The following is a 12,965-nucleotide window of genomic DNA, read 5'->3' on the forward strand; positions in this document are numbered from 1 at the left end:
CTAAACCCTCTCAGCTGGCATTTGTACAAATTTGCTTATTGAAAGGTGAGCAAAGGAATTGAGTCTTGGCATCAGGTAAATAGATACCAGGGAAACAATACCACTGCTGAGGAATTTTTGATTCAAGTTTTAAAAGCAGCATGGTTTAAAGCAGGGGTTCCCAACCAGGGAAGATGCGAGATGATATTCCAGGGAATGCAAAAACTTGGGTGTTCAAAATTATTGTGTATATGGATAATTCGTTGCCATTATTTCAAACTTTTGTAAGGGGTGCGAGAATATATCAGAAGCGTTCTAGGGGTGCGGGGTATAAAAAAGGTTGGGAACCACTGGTTTAAAGAATACCAAATAATGTTACAGTATGCATAAATTCAGTTGGCATTCTTTATATCTAAGGTCTGGCCCCCCTTTGTGAAAATTTGCCCAGTGGGAAGGCAAATAAACCCGGAGATGTTGTGACAGCCATGAATGGAAAAACGATTCAGGTATGTTTTAAGATGCTTATTTAGCACAGGTTTTAATAGGATAATAGGAGCTTGGGTTGCACCTGAGGTTTCATCTACTAACATCATTTCTAGTTGAAGAAATAGAACTTTAAATCAACAGTTGCTTGCAAGAGCCCCATGGAAAGGCCTAGAGGCCAAGCTTGCTTACATTTCTAACCTTCATTGGAGGGCATCAGATTTGAGGGAATGGTAGCAATCTCATATTTAACAGAACAACAACATCTGTTCCCTATTGTTGCCCTGTGCTGGTTGGGGAATTCTGGGAGTTGATATCCACATATCTTAAAGCTGCCAAGGTTGAGAAACATTGGATAGAGATAGACTATTGGTATTAACCATTAGTCTTTCAGGATTGCAATACCAGAAGTCTCCAACCTTTTGGGCACCAGGAACTGGTTCCGTGGAGAGAGAGTTTTCCATGAAACAGAGGGTGCGTGGTTTTGTGTGCTGCCTGCATCCCATGGATGGGGTTTTGCTTGTTTGTGCAGACCAGTTGCTGGCATGCCGTGGCCTGGTACTGGTCCACAGATCAGGGGTTGGGGACCTCTGGCAATACCATTGAAATAATAAAAGAATTGCAGCCTTTCATATTTGCAGTGTGGATAGGAGATTCCACTCTACAAAATATGGGCCCGGAGGTAGCTACTACAGAGAGGAAATGGTGGAAAGGCACCTCCAAGGGTTCTTAGTGGCAAATAAATCTGTTTTCCCAAATATTATACTCTTTTGAGCTTTTTGGCTCTATTGTATCCATTATTTGATAGTAGTAATTTTATTTATTTCAGATTTAGAGTTATAATGCATTAAATTTTAGTTTTAAACTGTATTATTAATTGCCCTCAAAATTAGCTATTGATATAGGCAAGCTTGTAATTACAAACAGAATGTGATTTTCTCTTGCTGATTTTCTGATCCCTTCGTAAAAGATTGACAATACAGATGCAGAGGGAAGATTGGTGTTGGCTGATGCTCTTCACTATGCACACAGTTTTAATCCAAGGGCAATTTTAGATACTGCAACATTAACAGGTAGCCCTTTTTTATTTGTTTCAAGCTTCTGTACTCCATATTCCCAGAATATTAGGAATACTATGAAAAGCTCCTCTTCCTATGCAGAATATTTTAATAATGTGATGTTTTTGTGAGTTTCAGCGAACTGCAGACCCTCCAAATTGCATAGAGATGATTTGTATTATCTTAAAGCTAATGGCTTTTTTTTCTTTTTTACTACTTAGAGCAGAGTTCCCCAACCTTTCGGGATTGGCAGCCCAGAGCAGGGGGAGGGGGGAAAGAAGGGATTTTTGGGTAGGGGGTGAATGCATGTGCGTGCATGAGCACCCATTGCTCATGCAAGTAAGGCCATAAGAGCTTGTGCGCATGAGGTTGCAAATGCCTGTGATGCTTGTGCAAGTGGGGCTGCAAAAGCTCGCAACAGTGACACTCGCAGGAGTGGGCTTGTGCATGTGCATATACACATGCACCTGCCAGCCACTTATATGGCCCAGTGGCCAATAGCCCATGACCTGGTAGTGGGCCATGGCCCAGAGGTTGGAGACTCCTAACTTAGAGTGTTCCCCCCAACCCAGGGAAGAGTAAGCTGCATATTCAAATACAAAAATATAAGCTTTGCTGTTTAAAATAATCTTGCTTATAGCACTATTCTGACTACTGAGAGAGGATTATTTTGAATGAAGATTCAGCTTTAATTACATTACATCTTTTCAGCAAGGTTGTGCATTTAAGCAGCTTCCTGTGAGCAATTAAAGTAATTAAAAGCAAAGCAAAAAAAAAATCCCAGGTGCCAATATTGCAGATAATAAAAAGGTTGAAACATCAAAAGTAATTTTTTTTAATTTTGTACTTTATGTTTTTTTTAATTTTTTATTGTTGTGAGCCGCCCTGAGTCCTTGGGCAGAAGGGCGGCATATAAATTTAATAAATCTCAATCTCAAATCTCAAAACCATCTGAATAAAATTATCTTTGCTTGGCAGTAGACAGTAAAAAAGAGTTGGAGGGATCAAACAAATTTTTCATAAGACAAGTCCAACAATTGGTTGTAGCTGCAAAACAGTATCTCCTGTGCACCTGATAGTAATGCTGGTGTGCAGCAATATGGTCCATTTTCCTAGGACATAGAACAAATTTTTTGAATTTTTAAAAATTTATATGCTATAAACTTGCAAATAAAAGAAAAAAAGATATTTTTAGAAGTGCGAAGTGCTAGCTGATGAGCAAGTACTATAATGTTAGTCAACATGGAAAAATGGCTGGATAACTTGCATTTTATAATACTTTATAGGTGCTATGGATGTAGCATTAGGATCAGCAGCTACTGGGGTTTTTACAAATTCAAAGCAGCTGTGGCATCACCTATATGAGGTAAGTGGTGCTACTAACAATTGATTTCAAGATAGGTTTTGATTTAGAGAGTTTTAAAGAAAAGATTAAATCCTTTTTATTGAGAACTTAAGTTGTGACTATTGACTACAAAAGCTAAACACAAAATGTTAGCTTTGGAGTTAATAAAACTTTTGTGAACTAGTGATAATTTCCTCACCTTGTTTTCAACATTCCTAAAGGCTTCTGTCTATACTGATACCTAAAGTAAGCCACCTGGAGACAACACAGCAATGCAATTTAATATATTTGTTCCTTTCTCTAATACTTCTCAGACAAAAACAGAAGAGAACCAAGTTTGGATTTATTAATATTAGTTAACTGAAAAATGGAAAACAGCATTTTTGATGCCCCTAATTATTTCAGCAATTTGTGTTATGAATTTCTAAACTACTATCAGATTGGTCCTGCCAATGCAGCACCTGTGTAGCCAAGATACATATTTCCTGTAGGCAGCAGATAAAATAGGCAACCACATCGTTTAGCCCAATGAGTGTTTCAGGGTCATGCCCTCTGATCAGGCATGGATGCCAGACATAATCTGAAAGCAGGCATGAGAAGTGGCTTAGTTTACAATGAGAACAAATGATTTAGGTGGATAAAGCAAAGATTAAAAAATGTCAAGATAATGTTTCAAGGAGAAGAAATGAGCACTGGAAGGGTAAATGTTCAGTTTAAGCAACTATAAAATTATGCACAAAATCCTCAACTTCATATATAAATTTAATAAATAATACCTTCACAGATACACTGGCAGGCCTGAGTTTGTGGGGATCTTGATGCATGGATAGTTTGGTAATAACATTGCTTGAATTGGGGATTGCTATGAAAAAGGGAGGTTGTGAAAATCATTAGGAAGAAAATTGAAAGTGCCAGTCCCACCCAGCTGTGCCCATTCCTAAGATCATTTCTGTTTTCAGCCTGCAAGGATTCTCTTGGTGCCTCCTGTCCATTATTTTTCTGAAGCAGTATAAAAAAGAAAGGGTTTTTGGTAGAAGAGTGAAGCTTAGAATCTTATATCCGTATTTCATATTCTCTGCTTCAGTTTAAATCTAATTATTGAGGTCAACCATTGTAAGTAAACTAAAGACTGTAGAAATACAGGCATATTCTGCAAAAGACAAAAACCTGAACAACTTGTTCAGACTGTGTGGAAATTTGATATCTGAATAGCTTTTCTCTACACTGACAGGCTAGCATTCTGACGGGGGATCGAGTTTGGAGAATGCCTCTCTTTGAACATTACACAAAGCAAATGACAGACTGTCACCTAGCAGATATCAATAACATTGGAAAATACAGGTAACATAGCTAAGTTAAAATGCAATACTGCTGCTATGCTATTATGCTCACATTACTTTTTCCAGTGCCCACAGAGAACTTGGACAAATAGGAGTTAAAGGAGGAGCTGCCTAAACATATTTCAGATCGTATTTATTTGGGCAAAGATCCAGTAGAGCAACAATCTATAGTCGAGTTCATGTGGGTATGGCTTGGCAGAGGAAGCATAACTGGACCTTCCACTTTGATGAGATCAACAAACACTCTTTTGCTCAGAGAGAAAATTATTTACTAATTTGCTTCAGCCTGTTGTTGTGATGCAGAAATGGATTGTTGTTTTTCTGAATCCAACTAATGGAGCATTTTGTTGAAGAACAAAATTATAAAGAGATGGTAGTGCAGCTATGCCATTCCCTCTGTAATTGTTATTTTTCTAAGTAAGTGTGACTTCACATGAGCCCAGGAAAATGTGCCACAGACAAGTAAAGAGACAATGCTTATACCAGATTAAACACTGCACATTTCTGTTTGGTTTTGTTTGTATCTTTCAAGTTGAAATTATGGCTTAAGATTCTGACTTCTAGTTATGTGAATCCAAGTTTGGGGTAGTATCTTGTTATGTTTTCCATGGTGATAGGCAGTTTTATAGACAGCTTTTATTCCTATGTAAATTATTAAGAACAGTGCAAATAATCTTGCACATAAAACTATCTTTTCTCCCATCAGGTCTGGTGGCGCATGCACAGCTGCTGCATTTCTGAAAGAATTTGTGACTGCTCCTCACTGGGCTCATTTAGATATTGCTGGTGTAATGGAAAATAAAGATGAGGTTCCATATCTGCGAAAAGGCATGGCGGGAAGGCCAACACGTACCCTGGTTGAGTTTATTACTCGACTGGCCCAAGACAAGCAAAGTTTTTAGAAAGCAGCTTTGCGACGATCAACTCTGGCTTTAAAAACAGTTAATTTGAACCTGAAATCAGCCAGTGTACTGATTTCTTCTACTTTAATTTTGGGGGGGGGGCTTCTTTGAAAAGATCCACAGCAATGGACTATACATTCATTCCATAGAGTTCTACTAAATCAGTTGCTTTTTATACTCTTCATTCCAGGATCCTGTCCTGTATTTGGTATCCAAAGAGCAATCAGTCTAACCAACAGGCTTTATAATATGGATTGAATAATAGATACACAGCTATCACATACAATAAAATATATCTTCCAACACTTCAAGTTGTTCAGGTTTTTGTCTTTTGCAGAATATGCCTGTATTTCTACAGACCTGGCCTCTGCCTGAGGCCGTTAAGAAAAACTGGGCCTGCTTGTTTGCCTTTAAGATCCTTTTTGGAAATATAATATTCTGCCTTTATAATATTCCCAAAAATATTTATTTCTCTGGGGGAAGGGGGTGCTGTCCTCCCACAGGACTGTAAAATACAGGGCTTTTCAACCTTTTCACCCATTGTACCACTTTTAGGATATGGCAACATCCGAGTACCACCAGTCACCTAGCAAGGTGTCGAAAACTTGATGTCCAAAAAAAAAAGGAAAAAAGTGATGAAGTACAGGTAGTCCTCGACTTACAACAGTTCGCTTAGTGACTGTTCGAAGTTACAATGGCACTGAAAAATAGTGCCCCCCAAGCCACAGCCAAGCAAGACACCTGCCTGCCTGCCCAGTGGCGCTCTTCCTCCTGTCCGAGGTTTTCCTTGTTGTGAGCATTTTTGTTGAGGATTGGCAGCGGGGGTGGGGTAGGGGGCGTGTTTGGTTTTTATTCCCCCTGTCTGCTGGGTGGTTGCAGAAGATTTTGGTCACTTCACACGACCCTGGGACACTGTGACCATCATAAATATGAATCAGTTGCCAAGCATCTGAATGTAAATCACAAGACCCTGGAGATGCTGCAACATTCCAGCTGAATGTTTTACAGTCTTAAGACTTGTAAGCTGCAAAATGAGTACATTACTAGACTCATGAAGAAAACCTCTTCTGCGCCCTCTGTGGGACAATCTCTAGACCACAGGTCGGCAACCTGCGGCTCCGGAGCCGCATGCGGCTCTTTGAGCCGTCTCTTGCGGCTCCCAGCCGCCCGGTGCGCGCGCACCTCTTCCAACTGGCAGTGGTGCGCGCGCACCTCTCCAAATGGAGAGTGGCACCGCCCGTTTGGAGAGGTGCACGCGCACCTCCCCAAACCTTTGGGGAGGTGCGCGCGTACCTCCGCGCGAATGGGCAGCGGTGCCGCTCTTTCAGGAAGCCCGCCGCGGCCCGTCTGTGAAGCTGCCGAAAGCGGCAGCTTAGCAGACGGGCCGCGGCAGCTTCCGCAAAGAGCGGCGCCCCTGCCCATTCCGAGAGGTGCGCGCGCACCTCTCCGAACGACCGGAGGTGCGCGCGCACCTCCCCAAACTTTTGGGGAGGTGCGCGCGTACCTCCGCGCGAACGGGCAGCGGTGCCGCTCTTTCAGGAAGCTGCCGCTTTCGGCAGCTTCCTGAAAGAGCGGCGCCGCTGCCCCTTCGCACGGAGGTACGCGCGCACCTCCCCAAAGGTTTGGGGAGGTGCGCGCGCAACTCCGGTCGTTCGGAGAGGTGCGCGCGCACCTCTCGGAATGGGCAGGGGCGCCGCTCTTTGCGGAAGCTGCCGCAGCCCGTTTGCTAAGCTGCCGCTTTCGGCAGCTTCACAGACGGGCCGCGGCGGGCTTCCTGAAAGAGCGGCACCGCTGCCCATTCGCGCGGAGGTACGCGCGCACCTCCGGTCGTTCGGAGAGGTGCGCGCGCACCTCTCGGAATGGGCAGGGGCGCCGCTCTTTGCGGAAGCTGCCGCAGCCCGTTTGCTAAGCTGCCGCTTTCGGCAGCTTCACAGACGGGCCGCGGCGGGCTTCCTGAAAGAGCGGCACCGCTGCCCATTCGCGCGGAGGTACGCGCGCACCTCCGGTCGTTCGGAGAGGTGCGCGCGCACCTCTCGGAATGGGCAGGGGCGCCGCTCTTTGCGGAAGCTGCCACGGCCCGTCTGCAAAGCTGCCGAAAGCGGCAGCTTTGCAGACGGGCCGTCGCCATCGGGCAACCGGGAACCGGTTCCATCTCATTTTTTAAAAAATGGCAGCCGCGTGCGTCCGCGCATGCGCAAAAAACCTTTTTGCGCATGCGCGTGCATGGACACACGCACGCGGCTCCCTCTTTTTTTAATTTGTGATGGAACCGGTTCCCAGTGGCTCTTTTTCTTTTTTAGGTTGCCGACCCCTGCTCTAGACCAACAACCTAGGGATCTTTTGGGACAATGTTACAGCGTGAGAAAGTAAGCACTGCCCAAGATGAAACACAGGCTTCATTAAAACTGATTCAAGAGAAAAATCATGAAGAAACACAAAGTAAACTTGAGAAAGTAACTGAAGAAATCCTGGATATAAAGGCACAATTTGGAGACCAAAACCAAAAGATTATTAAAAATGAACAGAGAACCACGAAATGGAAAATAAAACTGAGGATATCAATAAAAAGGTGGAAATACTACTACAAAAAATGAAAAATTAGAACAAGCAAAACAAGAGCTAGAGGGGGCAATGGCAATGGTAGAAATGGGACAAGCGGAACATTATTTGAGATTTCAAAATATGCCTGAGGATAGAGAAGAAAACAGCAATTGTGATTATTGGGCTGTTGGCGGAGGCTCTAAACGCAGATAGAGCTGAAATGCAAATGGAGGTCGATGAAATATTTCGCATGAATTCGAGCTATGCAAGAAAAAAACAACCAAGAGAAGTACATGTAAGATTTATAAAGAAAACAACAAGAGATGAAGTACTGAGAAAAATGAGAAAGGAACCTTTACAATACAAAAATAAGTTAGGATTAGGATTTATTAGATTTATATGCCGCCCTTCTCCCTAAGAACTTAGGGCGGCTCACAACAATAAAAATTAAGAGACATAAAATACAAAAATTAAAAAAGAATTAAACAATGAATATAAGAAATACAGGACAATTTAACACGATAAAAACCAAATTAAAAACCATGGTCAGTCCAGGTCCGCTTGTTGGAACAACCATGTCTTCAGGTCACGGCAGAAGGATCAAAGGTCAGGGATCATCCGCAGCTCCGGAGGCAGTTCATTCCAGAGGGACGGCGCGCCCACAGAGAAGGCTCTCCCCCTGGGGGTCGCCAGCCGGCATTGCCTGGCTGACAGAAACCTGAGGAGGACGACTCTGTGGGAGCGAACTGGGCGATGGGAGGTTGACATTGGCAGCAGGTGGTCTCGCAAGTACCCTGGGCTTAAGCCATGTAGGGCTTTAAAGGTAATTACGAGCACCTTGAATCGCACCTGGAGGGCAACCGGAAGCCAATGCAGCTCACGCAGGAGAGGTGTAACATGGGAGTATCGAGATACTCCCATAAGCACCCGCGTGGCTGCATTTTGCACCAGCTGAAGCCTCCGGGTGCACTTCAAGGGCAGCCCCATGTAGAGAGCATTGCAGTAATCCAGGCGAGAAGTGACAAGGGCGTGGGTGACCGTGCATAGGGCATCTTGGTCCAAAAACTGGCACACCAGGCGAACCTGTGCAAAGACCCCCTGGTTATGGTGGTTAGATGATCTTCCAGGTTAAGCTGTGAATCCAGGAGGACACCCAAGTTGCGGGCCCTTTCTGAGGGGGGCAATAGCTCTCCCCCCATCAAAAGAGATGGAACATGTTGGACAATGCGAGATGCCGGTATCCACAGCCACTCGGTCTTGGAGGGGTTCAGCCTGAGCCTGTTCCTTCCCATCCAGACCCGCACTGCCTCCAGGCACCGGGACATCATGTCAAGGGCATCACTGGATTGGCTCGGGGTGGAGATAAACAACTGGGTATCATCCGCACATTGGTGATACCTCACCCCAAAGCCACGGATGATCTCACCCAGTGGCTTCATATAGATGTTAAACAGGAGGGGGGAGAGAACCGACCCCTGAGGTACCCCACAAGAAAGGGGCCTTGGGGTAGATCCCTGCCCCCCTGCCACTACAAACTGCGAACGGCCCGAGAGGTAGGAGGAGAACCACCGTAAAACAGTGCCTCCCACTCCCAACCCCTCGAGCTGTCGCAGCAGGATACCATGGTCAATGGTATCAAAAGCCGCTGAGAGATCAAGTAGGACCAGGACACAGGAGCAACCCCTGTCCCAGGCCCGCCAGAGATCATCTACCAGTGCGACCAATGCCATTTCCATGCTGTAACCGGGTCTGAAACCGGACTGGTATGGGTCCAGATAGTCCGCTTCATCCAGGAAATGCAGAAGCTGACGCGCCACAACACTCTCAACAACTTTGCTACAAAGCAAAGGTTTGGAGACAGGACGAGATAGCCAGCCAGGGCAGGCTTCTTAAGAAGGGGCCTCACCACCATCTCTTTTAAGGCGGAGGGGAAGACACCCTCTGTCAATGAAGCATTGACAACTGCCTGGAGCCAGCCCCCTGTCACCTCCCCAGCAGTCGAAACTAGACAGGAGGGACATGGGTCCAATAAACAGGTTGTAGTGCTCAGTATATGCATAATCCTGTCCACATCATCCAAAGACACAGGGTCAAACTTACCCCAAATGGTATAACCAAGACCTGCCCTCTCCACTCCGCCAGATTCCGCCCAGTTGGAGTCCAAACCAGTCCGGATCTGAGTGATTTTGTCCTGCAGATACTGTACAAATTCCTCAGCCCTACCTTGCAAGGGGTCATCCTTTGGTCACTGATTAAGCAGTGAGTGGGTCACTCTAAACAAGGTGGCTGGGTGGTTATCTGCGGACGCAATGAGAGTGGAAAAGTAAACATGCTTTGCCACTTCCATCGTCACTAGGTAAGACTTAAGATAAAGTTCTTAGCTGTGTTCGATCAGATTCGGATCTGCTGGACCTCCAACAGCTCTCTAGGTGTCTTTTCTGGCGCTTCATCTCTCAGAGTCCCTCGGTAAACCAAGGGGACACCCAGGATCTGCAACAGGTCAGAGGCCGCAAAGGCACAACTCTATCCAAGGCCCCAGCAGCCGCCCTCTCCCAGGCTGCCACTAGGGCCTCGGCAGAGTCGTGGGCAAGGGAAGCAGGAAATGTCCCAAGCTCCGTCTGGAACCTCTCAGGGTGCATCAGGCGCCTGGGGCAGAACCACCTAGTCGGTTCCGCCTCCCAGTGGCGGGGTGGCGTACTGAAAGTCTAGCCGGAGAAGGAAATGATCAGACCATGACAGGGATTGGATGGTTAAATCTCTCCTACCCAGACCTTTAATCCACTGCCCAGAGATAAAAACCAGGTTGAGTGTGTGCCCTTCATTATGAGTCGGGTCCTGAATTATTTGAGTCAGGTCCATGGCTGTCATGGAAAACATGAACTCCCGAGCCAACTCAGATGTCTCATCCATGGAAGGCAGATCAAAGTCCCCCAGAACTATGAGCCTGGGGAACTCAATTGCCAACCCGGACAAGACATCGAGAAGTTTGGGCAGGGCCGCTGACACGCAGCTGGGAGACAGGTACGTAATCAATAGGCCCAACTGAACTCCAGGACCCCACTTTAAAAGGAGAGACTCACACCCGCCTATCAGAGGGATAGTGGCCACTCGTGGACAAAGACTTTCCCTAATAATAACCGCCACCCCCCCGCCCCTACCCTGGGCCTGTGGCTGGTGAAGCACCCGGAAGCCTTGTGGGCATAATTCCGAGAGGGGGACACCCCCCTCTTGGCCCAATCAGGTCTCTGTGATGCAGGCCAGGTCTGTGTTCTCCTCAATGAGATCGTGTATGAGGGGAGCCTTGTTCACCACGGACCTGGCATTGAAATAAACCAGCCTAAGCCCAGGGTCCTGCAATCCTATGCCCCCGGGGGAGCAAGAAGAGCAATGAGGGCGGGAACAGGCAACCGCTTGAAAACAGCGGTGGTCCGTTCCCCGATTACGATAGAGCCCTCTGTTCCCACACTCTCTTAAAGCAGTCTTAAAGCAGATACCTAAGAGAGTAAGAGACACTCGGAGACACTACCATTTCTTAACTACAAAATTGATTACCAAAGGCATAAATTTCAGATGGCTAATGCTGGAAGGCATTCTAATAAACGATATAAAGATATTGACTGGATTTAATTTGGAAAGCAGAGGATTTCGAAGTAACGAACAGAGCAATTTTGGATGAAGGAGTGCAACAATGACAAGGGGAGAAGCAAATGGAAGAGACAGCCCAAGGAGCAACTGCACAAAAGGAGAAAGATGAACAAGAGGGTGAAGGTGAAGGAATCTTCAGAAAACAGAGGATTACAAGAGCAACTAGACCTAAATATAAATAATCGAAATGGAAATGGAGAAAGAAAATGGAATTTTTTCAGTAAATGTAAATGGACTAAAATCCCCATCAAAAAGAAATATTTTTTTAGGAAACTACAAAAATTGAATATAGACATAATTTGTTTGCAAGAGACACATATAAAAAATATCATAAACTATTGGAGTACTCAAAAATTGGGAAGCTTTATTATACATCAGCACAACAGAAAAAAGGGGGTTGCTGTATATGTTAAAGAGACAATAGATTCCAAATTAGTATACTCAGATGAAGAAGGAAGAATGGTAATGTAATGGTTGAAATATATCTACACCAAAAACAAACATTGTTAGTGGCAATCTATGCACAATTTTATCAGAGCCTATATAGGAAACTAATAGAAATGGACAGGGCTTTTTTTCTCATAGAACGCTCAGAACGGAGTTCCTGCACCTTTTTTGGATGGAACCTTGTAGGGTAGGCAAGGCGGGTTGTATGACGTGTGAGTTCCAGCACCTTTTTCTTTTCCAAAAAATGCACTGGAAATGGAATACCAAAATACTTGTTTAATAAGGGACTTCAGTGCAATACACGGAACAATGGATTACAAAAGCAACAAAACAGGAAAATCCGGAAGAAGATTACCTAAGACATTTTTTGATATGGCAGAGGAAATTGGAATACAAGATGCCTGGAGGGAAATTAATTTACAAAATCTACAATAAAGTTTTTATTCAAATAGCCACAAATGCTGGTGAAGAATTTATATGATTTGTATAACATCTGAATTGAGGATGGATATACAGGGAATTGAGATAGAAATAGGTACATGGGCAGACCATAATCCTCTAAAAGTGACATGAAAGGAACACAAAAAAAAACCAAAGCTGGACTTCAAATCTATCTGTACTAAAAGAAAAAGAATTCATAAGAGTTAGCGAAAAAAGAAATGGAATTTTTCTTTAAAGAAAACAAAGAAGATACATCATTACAAAACTTATGGGACATAGCCAAAGTGTACTTCAGAGGCATAGCTATAAGTATACAGTAAAGAAAAATAAAAGGAGAAGACAGCATTTATTACTAAAAGGATAATTTGGAAAGTTAGAAACAGAATTACAAAAAACTCCACAGAAAAAGACCTTGAAAAGAAATGGAAATAATAAAACATAAACTAAATCTGTTGGATTCAGAAAAACCGGCAGAACAGATAAAGAGAGCAAAACAAAACTTTTTTGAAAATGCTAATAAACCAGGAAGATGTTTAGCTTATAAACTTAAAAAACAGAAAGAGAAAAAATAATACATAACTTGGAAAAAGTTGCCTACAATTCAAAAATGAAGAAATAAAAAATATAATTAAGGAATACTATAAGGAATTGTATGATAAAGAGGAGACGTTAAGAGAGAGAACTGTTCAATAGCTAGAAGAAAGTAAACTTCCAAAAATTCCAGAGGCATTTAAAACTATGTTAGAAGAAAGGATTACAATGATGGAGATATCAGAGCCCATAA

The 12,965-nt window shown here is 44.0% G+C and overlaps 1 protein-coding gene across 3 annotated transcripts in view; it reads left to right on the forward strand.

Annotated features, from left to right (window-relative positions):
* The window catches only part of LAP3 (leucine aminopeptidase 3), a 49,277-nt gene extending 43,871 nt beyond the window's left edge, over positions 1-5,406 (forward strand). For all 3 annotated transcript variants that reach the window (XM_083367438.1, XM_083367437.1, XM_083367439.1), the window contains 5 exons: positions 397-485; positions 1,433-1,535; positions 2,807-2,886; positions 4,097-4,206; positions 4,912-5,406. In XM_083367438.1, the coding sequence (XP_083223564.1) occupies positions 397-485; positions 1,433-1,535; positions 2,807-2,886; positions 4,097-4,206; positions 4,912-5,107 (578 nt within the window). In that variant the 3' untranslated portion in view covers positions 5,108-5,406. The remainder of the gene's footprint in view (positions 1-396; positions 486-1,432; positions 1,536-2,806; positions 2,887-4,096; positions 4,207-4,911) is intronic.
* Positions 5,407-12,965: the final 7,559 nt, after the last annotated feature.

Source organism: Vipera ursinii, assembly GCF_947247035.1.
Source record: "Vipera ursinii genome assembly, chromosome: 7".
Classification (NCBI taxonomy): Eukaryota; Metazoa; Chordata; class Lepidosauria; order Squamata; family Viperidae; genus Vipera; species Vipera ursinii.